Genomic DNA, 14,503 nt, shown 5'->3' with positions numbered 1-14,503 from the left:
TTGCCTTGAGGTTTACCTTTCTCAGCCTGAGGTGAAATTTCAAGCGCTAACAGCTCACATGGTGCAAAGCTAAGTTATGAGAGTAGAGGTCTTGGGTTCAAGTCTCCATTTTGTGAGGGCGGATTTTTTCATTCCCGCACTTTGTCGGCGACTTCATCAAATTTTCTTCAAAAAGCCATAACTTCTTCATCCAGAAGCCGTTTTCAGAACCGTTTTTTTTAAACAGCCTAATTTTTCGAGATCTTTCCATTGCAACACTTAGTTTAAACATCTATAACTTCAGTTTTAAAAAAAAATGGAAATTCCATGCCAAGTTATTCTTGACAGCACCAACTACTTCCAATGGTGGTCCTACATTGTGGATTTACTTAGAAGTAAAGGTCTTTACAGAATAGCCACAGGCCAAGAGACCAAACTGAAAGATGAAGACAAGGTAGCTAAACGGGAAAATAGGCAAGACCAGGCATGTGGGTTGATAGGAATGTCTATTTCTCCAGATCTTAGATTCCATATTGCAAAACTTGATACTCCTGATGAAGCAATAAAACAAATTACTAAAGTCTTTGGAATTAAAAATGAACTTAAAGCCCATCAACTTGAAAATGAATTTCTTACATTGGACCTCAATAATTTTTCTTGCATTGAAGATTTTTTGTCCAAGTTCAAGACCCTTAGACTTCTCTTGGAAGGTGTTAAGGTTAAGAAAGAAGATAGTAGCCTTATCTACTCCATTCTTACTAAGTTGGGACCAGCCTATTCTGTGTTTGTTTCCACCTTCCATTCTACAAGAGGAGCCTTCATTTCTCAAGTACAAACCTACAAGTCCCCTTCCTTTGATTCCTTTTGTGATTCTTTAATAAGAGAACAAGAAAAAATCTTACACCTTGGTCTTCTTCATCTTGGAAACTCTTCTAAGAAAGCGTTAGCCACCCAGCAGCAACCAAATCCAAAGAATCCTAAGAAGTTGTATCCTAAAAAGAATGGTCCTAAACCAAACAAGGGTCCTAAGCAATTTCAGCCTCAAAATGAAAAATCATTTCAACAAAACGATAAGACAAATAAAAACAAAAGGAAGAAGACTGATAGACATTGCAACTTTTGTAATCGAGATGGCCACTTAGAATCCAAATGCTTTAAGAAGATGGAAGCCTTGGAAGCAGCAATGAAGAAGCATAACATCCATTTGGAGCACTCTTCAACTTCAACTTCATCTTCAGGAATGGCACTTTCTGCATGTGGTTGTCAAGCATCTCGGTCTCGCTATGCACTAAATGTATCTTCTTCTTCTCATTCTCATGAGTGGCTCATTGATTCTGGAGCTTCTTATCACATGGCCAAAAACAAAGCCATGTTTTCTTCTTTAAAATGATTGTAACACCAAAAATATATATTTTGGTGATGATAGATCTCTTAGTGTTGTAGGGACTGGAACTGTTCATATAGACAATGGTCAGTTTAATGATGTATTATGTGTTCCAACCTTATCCTGCAACCTTCTATCTGTATATCAGATAACTCATTCAGGTGAAGGTAAAATCGTTGAATTTTCACCTCACGATGTTGTAATTAAGGACCTAAGAGATCCTAGACAGATTTTAACTACTGGCATTGCTGATGATTCTACAAGGTTGTATAAGTTTCACAACTTTGGGTCATCAAATCTTCCCTCAGTATTTGTTGCTCATAATGATGAAGTGAGCAAACTTTGGCATGAGCAATTTGGTCACTTAAACTATCGCTCTCTTCAGAATCTATGTAAAGAAAACATGGTGACAGGTCTTCCAATGGTATATTGCAGAGATGGTGTTTGTTCCGGATGTGTACTCGGAAAACATCATCAGGACGGTTTTGAAAAACATGCCTCTTGGCATGCCTCAGCCCCTTTACAGCTCGTGCATAGTGATTTATGTGGTCCACTTCCAGTTGCTTCATTCTCTGGCTACAAGTATTTCTTAACTTTCATTGATGATTTCTCCAGACGCACTTGGGTATACTTCTTAAAACTCAAGAGTGAAGTATTTAACATGTTCTTGGCCTTTAAGGCCTTTGTTGAAAAGCAATCTGGACATCAAATTCTTAAGCTAAGATCTGATAATGGTGGAGAATATGTTAAAAACACATTCATCAACTAAGAATGGAATTCAAATGCAACATACTGTTCCATATACTCCACAACAAAATGGTGTAGCTGAAATGAAGAATCGCACCTTAAAGGAAATGGCTAATTGTATGCTTCAATCTAAAGGACTTAGTCTTAATTATTGGGCAGAAGCAATTAACTGTGCAAATTACATAATAAATCACACTCCTACTAAGGTTTTAAAGAATATCACTCCAGAAGAAGCATGGAGCTCAATCAAACCCGATGTAAGTCACTTTCGTGTTTTTGGAAGTGAAGCATGGGCCCATATTCCAGATGAGAAACATAAAGCTTTAGAACCTAAGAGTGAAAATGGTATTTTTGTTGGATATTCTGAAGATGTCAAAGGATATAGACTTATTCCACTTAAGTCCAAAAATGTTATCATTAGAAGAGATGTAAAGTTTGCTGAAAATATATTGACCTATGAGCCTAGTTCGGCGGATGTGCCACCTCTCCCTATCTCTTCTACTTTTGAAAATATTTCTTCTTCAGATGATGAAAGCGAGGAGGAAAATCCTCTCCCAACTTCTCAGGATCCTCCTTCAGCTCCTCAGCTTCCAAAATGGGTCTATGCTACTCGGGATGCAACAGGTGATCTTGCCGGTGATCCTATAGATCAGCGACATACACGTTCTCAATTCGAGAGAGCCTCTTCTTTACTGGCTCAAGCTTCAGTGAATTATGATCCTGACACCTTTGTATAAGCTTCAGGCCATCCAGATTGGGAAGAAGCTATGAATGAATAATATCATTCATTATTGGCAAATGATACATGGGATCTTGTTCCTCTACCAAAGGGACAAAAACTTGTTAGATGCAAATGAGTTTACAGAACCAAGTATGGACCAGATGGGAAAGTTGATAAACATAAATCTCGTCTTGTTGCTAAGGGTTTTTCACAAGTTGAAGGCATTGACTATACTGAAACCTTCTCCCCTGTTTCCAAAATGAACTCTATCCGCCTTATTCTTTCCCTTGCTGCCTCTTTCAAATGGGAAGTACATCAGATGGATGTTAAATCTGCCTTCTGGCATGGGGACTTGCATGAAGAAATCTATATGAACAATCTATTGGCTTTATACAAACAGACTCCAGCCTTGTATGTCGGCTTAAGAAATCCCTTTATGGTCTCAAGCAAGCTCCTCGAGCTTGGTATGCCAAAATGGATAACTTTCTTTTAGAAAATGGCTTTTCTAGGTGTCATTCTGACAATACTGTCTACACCAAGAAAGTGGGCAAGTCTCTTATCATTCTTGTTCTTTATGTTGATGATCTTATCCTGACTGGTAGTGATCCCAACCTTATAAACCATGTGAAGTCTAGCCTTAAAAGGAAGTTTGAAATGACAGACTTAGGACACTTACATTATTTTCTTGGTCTTCAAGTCTTGCAATCCAAGGAAGGTATTTCCCTTTCCCAATCCAAGTATGCGTGTGATATTCTACGCCATTTTCACATGGAAGACTGTAAGCCAGCCCCTTCTCCCTTTCAGTTTGGAGTCAAACTTTCAGTCACTTGTACTTCTCCTGAAGTTGATGCTACCTTATACCGTCAACTTGTAGGAAAACTTTTGTATCTAACCCATACTCGTCATGACCTTTCCTTTGTTGTTGGCCTTGTTGCTCGGTTTATGCAAAACCCACGTGAAATTCATTGGAAAGAAGCTAAAAGAATAATTCGTTATGTTCGAGGTACAGTTCAGTTTGGGATTCATTACAGTGCCGAAGCAGCTCCTCTATTGGTTGGATTCACTGATTCCGATTGGGCTGGAGACCCTGATGATCAGAAGTCTACTGCAGGTTATGTGTTCACTCTTGGTTCAGGACCTATTACATGGGCTTGCAAGAAACAAGGTGCCATTTATCTTTCTTCAGCAGAAGCAGAGTATCGTGGTGCCGTAGAAGCTAGTAAGGAAGCCTTGTGGCTTGGTCAGATCCTGTTAGAGTTTGGCTTTCAGCAGCAGCATCCGACTACACTTTGGTGTGATAATCAAAGTGCCATTCAGCTATGCAAAGATCCAGTCCAACATCAGCGTAGCAAACACATTGAACTGCACATGCACTTCATCGGAAAGCTCATTCACGACCATGTTCTTGAAGTGCAATATTGTTCAAAAGATGATTAAGTTGCAGACATCTTTACAAAGGCTCTCACAGAGGCGAAGTTCACTAAACTTCGATTTATGGTTGGAGTTCAAGAAGTTGTCACCAAGGGGGGATAGGCTCTAGTGCCTCCTTCCTTCTCCTATTGTGTCATATTTGTAAATCCTTCAATCCTATCCCAAGTTGTTCTTAAGGGGGGATGTTAGGATATTCCGACACATAGGAAATAGTTAAGTACAACTTGGTCTAGTATAGAGTTAGGTAAAGTGTGTTTCTTTACCATGTACATTTTGTAACTTACAATCCAACGGTCACGATATGTAGTGATCCGACGGTTCATTCTCTCCTCGGTATTACCGACACTTGATCCGTGGCTTAACACTCGATTGGTCCATGATCTCTATTTAAAGAGCATGGAGGGTCATTTGTAGGGTAATCGGTCTATGAGAGAAGCATATGTAAATTTTCATTCTTTTATTAATAAATTGCCTGAAGTGGCCGCATTGGCTCAGGCCGTGGACTGTTTCCCTCTTTGAGGGTTTTAACCACGCCAAAATACTGGTGTATTGATCTGTGATATGTGTGTGAGCGGTGTCCTTTGGTGTTCTGTCTGAGGAACTTACCCTATAAATTCCTACAATTGGTATTTTAGCTTCTTCCTCATCATATAAAATGAATTTTCAATGGGATTTTCTAGGATGACTTTTCGGGAGAGTGGACTACTAGTGTGGTCATTCCTCTCTTTAAGAGTGGAGATATCGATAACCCCTTTAACTACTGCACTATTATGGTCAACCCCCTCATGGGAAAGATTTTTGGGAGCATGATAGAGCGAAGAATCAATAGTTGGGAAAAAAGTAAGGGAAAAAGGGCAAAAGGACAAGCATGCTTTAGACCTAGACACTCTACCATTGACCATTATGTCACCCTTAGACATTTGATAGAGAAAGTTTGGGAAAATCAAGGCAAAACAACCTATTGTTGTTTTGTGGACTTTAAGAAATCCTTTGACAAAGTTCCTAGAGAAAAACTATGGAATAGGATGAAAGAGTTGAGTATCCCAGATGAGTATAGAGCAGTAGTTCATAGGCTTTATGAGAAGGTTAGAGCTAAAATCAGAACAAGTGAAGGAATGTATGAATGTTTTGGTAGCGATATTGGTGTTAAACAAGGATGTCATCTATCCCCCACTTTGTTCGGTTTATATATTGATAAGCTGGAAGATTGGTTAAGCAAAGCGAATGGAGAAGCGGTTCATCTAGCAAGCTATGTGGTAAAGTTGCTTCTATACGCAAATGATCTTATCCTAATCTTAAAAAAAATGCATGGATTAAGAGAACACTTAAAGGCCTTAGAACACTTTTGTTAGAAGGTTGGGATGCAAGTGAACATTAAGAAGACCAATATCACGATTTTCTCTTTAAGTAGAAAAGACAAACCAAGAACTTTTGTTTTCGAAGGTAGTCCTCTGGAGATAGTGAAAGAATACAAATATCTTGGGATTGAGTTCCACCAGAAGCTCAGTTGGGAGACTTGTAGGATGAAAAGAATTCAGGGAGGATGGAGAGCCTCATACTTACTCCAAAATAGGTGCAGAAAAGCTGAACTTTGGGATTGGAAAACCAAGAAAACCCTTTTTGGTTTGTTGGTTACACCGATTGTTCTCTACGGTTGTGAAGTATGGGGAAGTAGCATGTCAACTTGCAGCTAGAGGCAATTAGAAAGAATACATAAAAACTAATTACTAGCAATCTCAAAGTTAAAGCCACAATCTCATACAAAATCCTTTTGGCTGAAGCATGTACTTTTCCATTGGAGGAAACAACGATAATAACGTTAATATGCTATTTAAATAAGGCTAGAAACATAGATAACCAACGCTGACCCAAGATAGCTATGGAAGAGGAATTAGATCGTAGGAAGAAAACTTGGATGAAGCAAAACAAAAAGTGGTTGAGTAAGTGGAATATCAAGCTGCATGAATTCCCTAGCACCAACGAAGAAATAAAAAAGTTTATGATTGAAAAATTTAGGACTTCCATGTGGACCAATCACAATGGTCATAAAAAAGCATACTACACCAAAGAGTTCAACCCAACTTGTGACCATGGTAAGAAAACATATTTAGGAGCAACTATTAAAGGAAAAACAAGGATGCTAGTGGCATAGTTGAGGATAGTGTCACATCACCTTAGATGTGAGACTGGTAGGTGGAAGATCCCCAAGGAAGTTTGGGAAGAGAGAACTTTAATTTTTTGTGATAAGCGTGTGGTGGAGACGGAATAGCACTTTGTCATGGAGTGTGCAACATATAAGGATATCCACATTTAGTATGAAAACAATATAAAGGTTGACAACATGCACCATCTATTTGAAAAAGATAAGATCAATCAAATTGCTAGCATTCTAGTCAAGACTCATAGCATAAGATCCAACATCAAAAGGAATATGAAGATGAGTTAAGGTTGTTATTATTTTGGTCCCTTAGGATGCTCAACCTCATGGACGTCATTAAAATCATTCATTTAATTTAATTTCATTTAATTATGAATATTGAGTGGACCCTACATGGTGCATATCCATAGGTATCTCCTGGACTTACCACTACAGTTCATGCAATTAGAAAAAAATCATGTAGTTAAAAACACAAATCTCAGTATAAAACAAGTGGACGCATGGTCGATTCATGAAAAATCACTAGTGCAATTACACTTAAGTCAATGATGGGTCTAATTTAGCACTAGCATTGGAATTGAGAAAAGGAAAAATGTTTTCACAATGGGAATTTGTGCTTCATATTAGAGAAGAATGCACCATACTCAAAAAAGTTTTATTTCTTTGAAATATAGGAATTCTTGTGGGAGTTTTTGTTTTGTTTTGTTTTTTAATTCCACACTTTCTCCATTCAGATATACAAGCAATGTGGGAATTGAAAAAGGCTAGCCTTTCAACAAAGGAAGTGATGCAATGAAATCCTAAAGTCTCACAATCTCTTTGAAGAATGTTTTAATATTTTGACAAGCGGATACACTTTAATCTACAGAGGAGAATACATAAACCTAATCTTGGAAGTAGACCATTAAATCCTGACAACTTAATGACAAAAAAAATTGTTTGGCACCTATCCACCACGATAGGAAAAAAAGGGAATTGTGACTAAGCTTTCTCTCAAGCTTTAGTTCATTAATGTGTACAACAACAATGCTTATTCATGTAATAAGGTACATGATGCTAAAATTTATGTGATTTGTCTCTATCCTCTCAGTGCAGATTAATTTAGAAGCTATCACTAAGATTAAAGCAATTAGATAAATTAAATGGTTGGTAAATGCTGATATACATCAACCTATAATATGCATCAAAATACTTACCTCATGATACATCTCACATTGCCAAAATTAAAAAAAGTCATAAAAATTAATTAATTAATGATAACTTTAATATATATATATATATATATAAGAGGAGGTAGGAGCGGGAGGGGTGATTTTTGACCCCAAAGAACAAACCGAGATTAAGTGCGCTTGGGGGTTGTGTACACTATCTAACAATCAAGCTGAATATTTGGCACTTTGGAAAGGCTTGCAGCTCGCTATCAATAAAGGCATAAAGAAAATTATGCTATTAGGAGATTTAATGATTGTCATAAGGCAAGATTTCAAATTAAAATCCGAGCGAGGAATTCCTAATTCCACAATTTTGAAAAGGATCACCTTGCAACTAAATAAATTTGAAGAGATAGCCTTCATCCACATATATAGGCAACTAAACATGGAGGCGGGAAAATTTTCCAATCAAGGAGCAAGGTTGAGGCAAAGAACATTAGAGCTAAACCAAAATCAAAACTCCTTTTCTTCAATTCCATGAGGTTCCCACTATTGCATTCAATTGATTATGTCGGCCAACTTGGCCAACATTCTTTGCAAAAAGGGAAGAATAATGTTCTTGATGATTTTTCCAATGGAGGTGACGTTGGCCTTGGGCAACTCATATTTGGAGAATGCCAAAGGAAATTGACAACACATGGTTTTGGTCTGTACAACAACCATCTCTCCACGAGTATAAGATGATTGTGTTGATTTGACAATTGGTAGGGGAAGAATGTATAGAGTAAATGAGATATAAGCTTGTACATTATGATGGTGATCTAAACTTCACAACTCTGCACTATGGTCATAAATGCAAGGCTTTGTAATTCAGGTCGAGCCATTATTTCTATGGCATTAACTTTCCCCTTGGGCATCGACAAATTTGGTCACATGTCGCATTTCCAGGAGCTCACTGCCAAAAATAGTTGGTTGAAGCTTTCCTTATGGACTGGAAAAATGAGCATGAAAAGGAAAGAGTTAGTCGCGTTTCAAAGGTGCAGTCATAAATGAACGATTAGGAGAAATGTCATGATCTTGTTGATAATCTATCCAAGGAAGTGATGGGGGTGTTGGAAATCTCCAATAGGAGGTTGGGATTGGCAAAGAAGGAAAAAGAGGCGAGGTTTTCGCCGTTGGAAAAGAATTGTGGGGTAGAGTAAGATGGACAAGAACCTAACGTTTCTAGAAGATAGCTTATTAATAATGAAGTTGCAAATCAACATGATGGACCCTTCAACTAGAAATTCCGACGATTAACAGAACGACCACGTAGTACGCATAGATCTGCAAACTTTTGAGCTTCAAGTTGCAGTGACATAGGGAGATGATGCACCTTGCGGACTAGAGGATAGTATGGTAGTTATTTTAGAATCTAGTCACTCTGGGGTATTTTAAATTTTCTATGTTTAATTAATGTATTGCGAGTATGCATTCTTTTTAGGGTGTTTTTTTTTAGAATTTACGAAAGATATCAATTTAGAATTGTAGTCCAAAAATCCCACATAGACAAGAAAATTTTGCTCTAGATATACTAGAATTCTAAAGCCTCTAAATTTTCAGAAGAATGTAATCAATTTTGGTCATGCAACCAATTGTTTATAATATAAAAAACCATTTCATTAAAACACACACATAACAAAAAAACATAGTAAAGCAATAATAAAAAATAAGAGTTAAATTACACTTGTGAACATGACATTTTTTTAATTAAATCAAAAAACAAAAAAGACATTACTACATTTAAGATAAATTTCTCTAAAAATTATTACAAATATTTTATGGAAGTTAAATCTCTACCATCTACCTAATAATTATTAATAATTAAATTAAAATTTTGGAAATTCTATTCCAATGTAAACATATCTATCAAAATACATACAACTCTAATTCCCAATTCATTGATAGCTAATCTTTGATTATTCCAGATAGGTAGTTCGTTGGTCGAAGCCCTCGTGCCAAATTGTTGGCCTTGTGTCACAAGGCGTGGGTTCAATCCTCGTCAAATCCATCCATCTGGGTAAAAATCCATTCGGGTGGGCCCCCTAGGGTTGTTACTATGAAAAAAGAAGATGACCCTTGATTAAATCACCACTTGGACAATTTTTTTTGGTTCCTTGGAGTTAACTTTAAAGTACATGCAACTCTAATCCCAAATTCATTGATGGTCATTGATTAAAAGATGATCACTTTGGTCACTTGTATTTTTTGGCCATTGGAGTCAACTTTCAAACATCTCTAAAATTGAAATTGTATCACATCCATCCATTAAGGCGGTTTCCTAGTGCACATAATATGGATCTTAAAGAAAAACGCATATGAAGAGTGTTGAAGGGTATCAATTTCTCTTTATTCAATTATTATATGGGGAAGGGAGGTAGCCCAACCCATCTGGTCACATTGGAGCTCCCACCAAACACAATTCATGGTTCTCTCTGGGCCTCTAAAGAAGGGTATGTCATAATAGTCATTTGGTGAGAAGCACTTGCATTTCAACACTCTCCAACTATATGAAATGAAATGATATTTTAACATCCACGAGACTAAAAATAGTCTATGGGACCATCAATTCCCTACTTTTCACCTTTTGCAATTCAATCCTTTTCTAATTCAAATTGATGATGAGTTGGCCCGACCTTCCAACAACCCCCTCACTGAAAAGACAATGCCAAGAAAATGACACTAACATATTCCCATAAATTCCTCTGATGTCTTTGAAAGTGTCACATTCCAAAATGAAATGTTTTTCCGATTCCACTACCCCAGATGTGCAAAATGTACACACCTGTTCTTCCCAAACTTCTTTAGGCCTTTTCCACCGTCCTATTTCACACCAAAGTTGATGCTAGTTGGTTCTTAATTGAGTAATAAGAACCTTTTCCCTCCACGGAATGCTAGCTCCAATGAACTCTTTTTGTTGTAGATCACACATAGGGTTGAATACCTCAATGTAGTACTTCTTCTTTCTACCCAACTATTTCCAGTCTAGACCAATGATTACAACTTCCAGTCACACCGAAGCCTGAATGGCCTGCAGTAATGGATGAAATGACATTTATTTTGAACTTCATGTCAAAGAAAAATGAATGTAAGTTTATAATGAAAGTGAAAAATGGTTGTAACTTTAACTCCACCTTCAGGGCGATTAGAGAGGAAGGAAAGCTTGTAAAAATTGATTTGAAGAATAATGTGTTAAAGAGTACAGTAACACATTTGCAAGCTCGGTTCAATCTAAATTCTTGGAGAATATGGGATGCTCTAATCTATGTTAAAAACTTCTAAAGTTCCAGGCACTTGTCAAGGTGAATAAAATTTTTACATACCTTACACTTACCCATATGTCAAATTTGGTGTTGTTGAAACAAGGTGATGTGAAGGGGAGTAGAACTATTGGAAAGTTCATCATCACATCTTTGACATAGTTTAACCAACATGCTTGATGCACATTATGTATCAAGACTACAGGATATGGTTCCTTAACTAGTGTTGCAAGAGTATGTTACAAGGATGACTTTGGAGAAGTATAGGCTGATCTTACAAGAAAAGCTTCCACAAGTCTTTCCCAATATTATGTCACATGGTATGGTTATAATGCAGGTCATCTTCAAGGCTTCATTAAAAAACGAATGATATTGTTGTCACATCTAAACGTGATGAGTCTATAATATCGTTTGGCCTTCTCTAGAAGGGAGAAAATAGATGGGTGAAAGTAACTCTTGAGGTTATGGTTTCCAAAGAATTCATTCATACAATTGGACCAAAAATCATGATGAAGATAATTTCATTTCCCATATTTGAAGTATCTCATATTTGAAGTGAGGAAAAGAAGAAAAGGCTCTCAAATATATTTTATATTAATCCAGTCATAAGTTAAATGGGTGATGAATGCCAATAGGTTTAGGATATCTATGTAAACAAGAAAGACAACTATCGCAATAGAGTCTACAAGAATTCAAATGTTAGAGTTAGAGGTCAACCACATGTCTAAAAACCTTTTAATAGTGCAAATAATTACAAATCCCATTTATAAAAATTAAGTAAATAAATTTAATCACAAAAAGGAATAATATTTTTTTATTAAATATTTGAAATACATGTAATATTTGTAATAAAAAAGTATAAAATCTGGCACCCTCTTTCTGATATAAACACACCTATTGATGTAATAAAAAAAATTGTGGAGATATATAATAAGCCATTTATCATATAATAAAAGAAATCATATGTGCCATTTTGATGAAATATAAACATTGATTCCTAAAAGTTTGTGGAGAAGATATTTTAATGAGGAATTAATGAATAAAATCCTCACCACATTTCTTTAATCTTAATGTTGCCATCCTCTTTGTTTTTGTTTTTGTTTTTTTAATTAAATTTACAAAAGAGAAATGGTTCTCCCATTTTTGGTCCAAGAGAGCTCTAAAACCAGTTCTAATATACTTTACCCCATGAATTTAGAGAAATCACATAAAAAATCAAAGAGCACAAGAGAAAACATATAAACATTGAGATATATCTCTTGTATTACTGATAAAAATAGAAATCTATGTTCACTAGCCTCTTCAAGAGGGAAATCTCTTAGAACAAACTTCCAAATAAAATAACAAGTCTTCACAAAGCACTATATATCCTTCTACTCAAAATATAAATATTAATAGAGAATCTTAAACTATCTACAAGCCCACTAATAATGAGGGCTTACTATCTAATTTGGGCCTTTTCAATAAAGAAAACCCTTTTTACAATGAGCAATTATTAACTAATTATTTAATGGACCTTAAGCAAAGAAGGTGTCCTCATAACGTATCCTAAGTAAGGGGGTTAGGGTAGGACCCTAACACTTCATGGTCACATTAGCACATATGTTGAGAAGTGATGGGCACATGAGGATAAGCGGCACACATTTAGAGGGGGAGCACCTTGCACGAGGACACTTGGAAATTGAACCACCATGGAAAAGGGAGCATTAGACTAACAACATGTTGAAGAGCATGATTTTACAGGCCATTGAGCCCAAGGAGCATCAAACATGGATGGATTTTGAAGTTAGGTGTTGAATAAACCCTTACATGACTCATGTATGCTTGTAATGTAGAGGACTCCATGTTGGGTTTCTTTGTTGATTACTTGTATGGACACATGTCCTTATTTTTATGTTAGTCTCTCTCACCTATTGTATATATAAAGGGAGAACAAATATTTTCTAATCATTATCATCATTGCACTCTAGTTTTTGTATTGGCTTGGAGAAGTCTTGTAGGAAATTAAATGCTAGGGTTCATGATAAAACCCTAGGTGGTAAATGCTAGAGTTCACGAGGAAACTTGAGGAGAAGACAAGGAGAGAGTGAGGCGTCCTGGATGCTAATGGAGACATTTCCCTTATGTGATGTTAGGGTTTGTGCTATGCATGTAAACCCTAGAGAAGAACATGATATTGAATATGATAATGGTTATACTGACTCTTATTATAGCGTTAGGTTTTCAAACCTAGTAGAAGAGATGTAGTGTGGAGCTAGGATCTTATGTTATTTTGGAGTCTTGTTATTGTGGGATGTGCAGCTAGGGCTAGATCATAGTGATATTAGCTTGATGAATCTTGAGCATGGTGTGGTGCCTTGCTTGGAAGAAGACTTTTTTATTGTACATTTGATGTTCCATAGAAGTATTTATGCTTACATTGATGCAAGAGTTGAAGACCTAGGATTTGAAGACTCAAACCTTAGGATGGACATGTAAATTTGAAGGTTAGCACTATAATTGTATTTACATATACTTGCACAATACAAGATGCCTCAGGTTTGTAAATCCTTAGTAAGACCAAAATGCTAGTGTAGAGAGTTTGCTAGATACATTCTTATAGTATTTACCAAGGAAAATTTGTCGGTGTTGATATTAGGATGTTGAGGATTTTTGGTGTCATGACTAGTATTAGTTGAGAGTGAATGTATATATATGTGTGTGTGTGTGTGTTCTTTCTTTCCAATTGTCCAAATATCGTGTAATAGTAAAATTAATTTCAACTTATATTATCTTCATAATTAATTACATAAGTACATAATAGAGTACAAAAATTATTTATGTCAAATCAACAGGAACAATAGGCATTGAAATTTATGTCAATTAAACATGAAAAATAGGCATTGAAATCTACTTAATCATGAAGACAAGATAAATTGAAAATTAAATCTACAAGTACACAATATTTGAACAACTAAAACATCATACTATGTAAAATAGGCATTGAAATCTACTTAATCATGAAGACAACATAAATTGAAAATTAAATCTACAAGTACACAATATTTGAACAACTAAAACATCATACTATGTACATGGGGATTTAATTTGAAAATTATCTTCATGATTTACGTACATTTCAGCACTTATAATTCATGTTGATTTGACATAAAACATCATTGAATTGGTTAAGTTCTTTACCATATATTCAAAAGATAAAGTTGCAAATTTGTTGTTGCTATAATATATTCTAATAAGACATTTTAGATTTATTATATGTCTTAAAAGGTGTGCCCTAAAATATGTGCCATTGTTTTATTAAAGTATGCTAAGATGGTATTTATTCTCCTATGTTACTAGGAGAAATTGAGTTGAATTGAAATGTTGCCACTATAATTTAAAATTTCACATCATCCCTAAAGTTGAAACTTAATATGGATTAGAACTAGGAAACCTCAAGTACAAGAGGTGAAATTTATGAATTGTGTTAATTGTTTGATCCTTACAATTTATACATGTTTAAGAGCCTATGCATTGGGATTTCCTTTTTGCTTATTTGAATGTTAGATATTTGAATGTTGTACTTGAGGGTTATTATTGGGTGGTGAATCCTTACTGTGCTTGAGATGAGCTCTTGCAACCATGAAGAGCTTG

General features: G+C 35.8%; 1 protein-coding gene across 1 annotated transcript in view; it reads left to right on the top strand.

Moving 5' to 3' along the window:
- The window catches only part of LOC149218005 (uncharacterized), a 50,366-nt gene extending 40,732 nt beyond the window's left edge, over positions 1-9,634 (top strand). The window contains exon 3 of the mRNA XM_089386456.1: positions 9,539-9,634. Coding sequence (XP_089242582.1) covers positions 9,539-9,634 — 96 coding nt within the window. The remainder of the gene's footprint in view (positions 1-9,538) is intronic.
- Positions 9,635-14,503: the final 4,869 nt, after the last annotated feature.

Source organism: Pinus tabuliformis, chromosome Q (genome assembly GCF_031772625.1).
Source record: "Pinus tabuliformis cultivar Carrire ecotype Pingquan chromosome Q, CPIR1, whole genome shotgun sequence".
In the NCBI taxonomy this organism is placed as follows: domain Eukaryota; kingdom Viridiplantae; phylum Streptophyta; class Pinopsida; order Pinales; family Pinaceae; genus Pinus; species Pinus tabuliformis.
The sequence above is the reverse complement of the archived record's forward strand: the minus strand, read 5'-3'. Positions and strand labels throughout refer to the sequence as shown.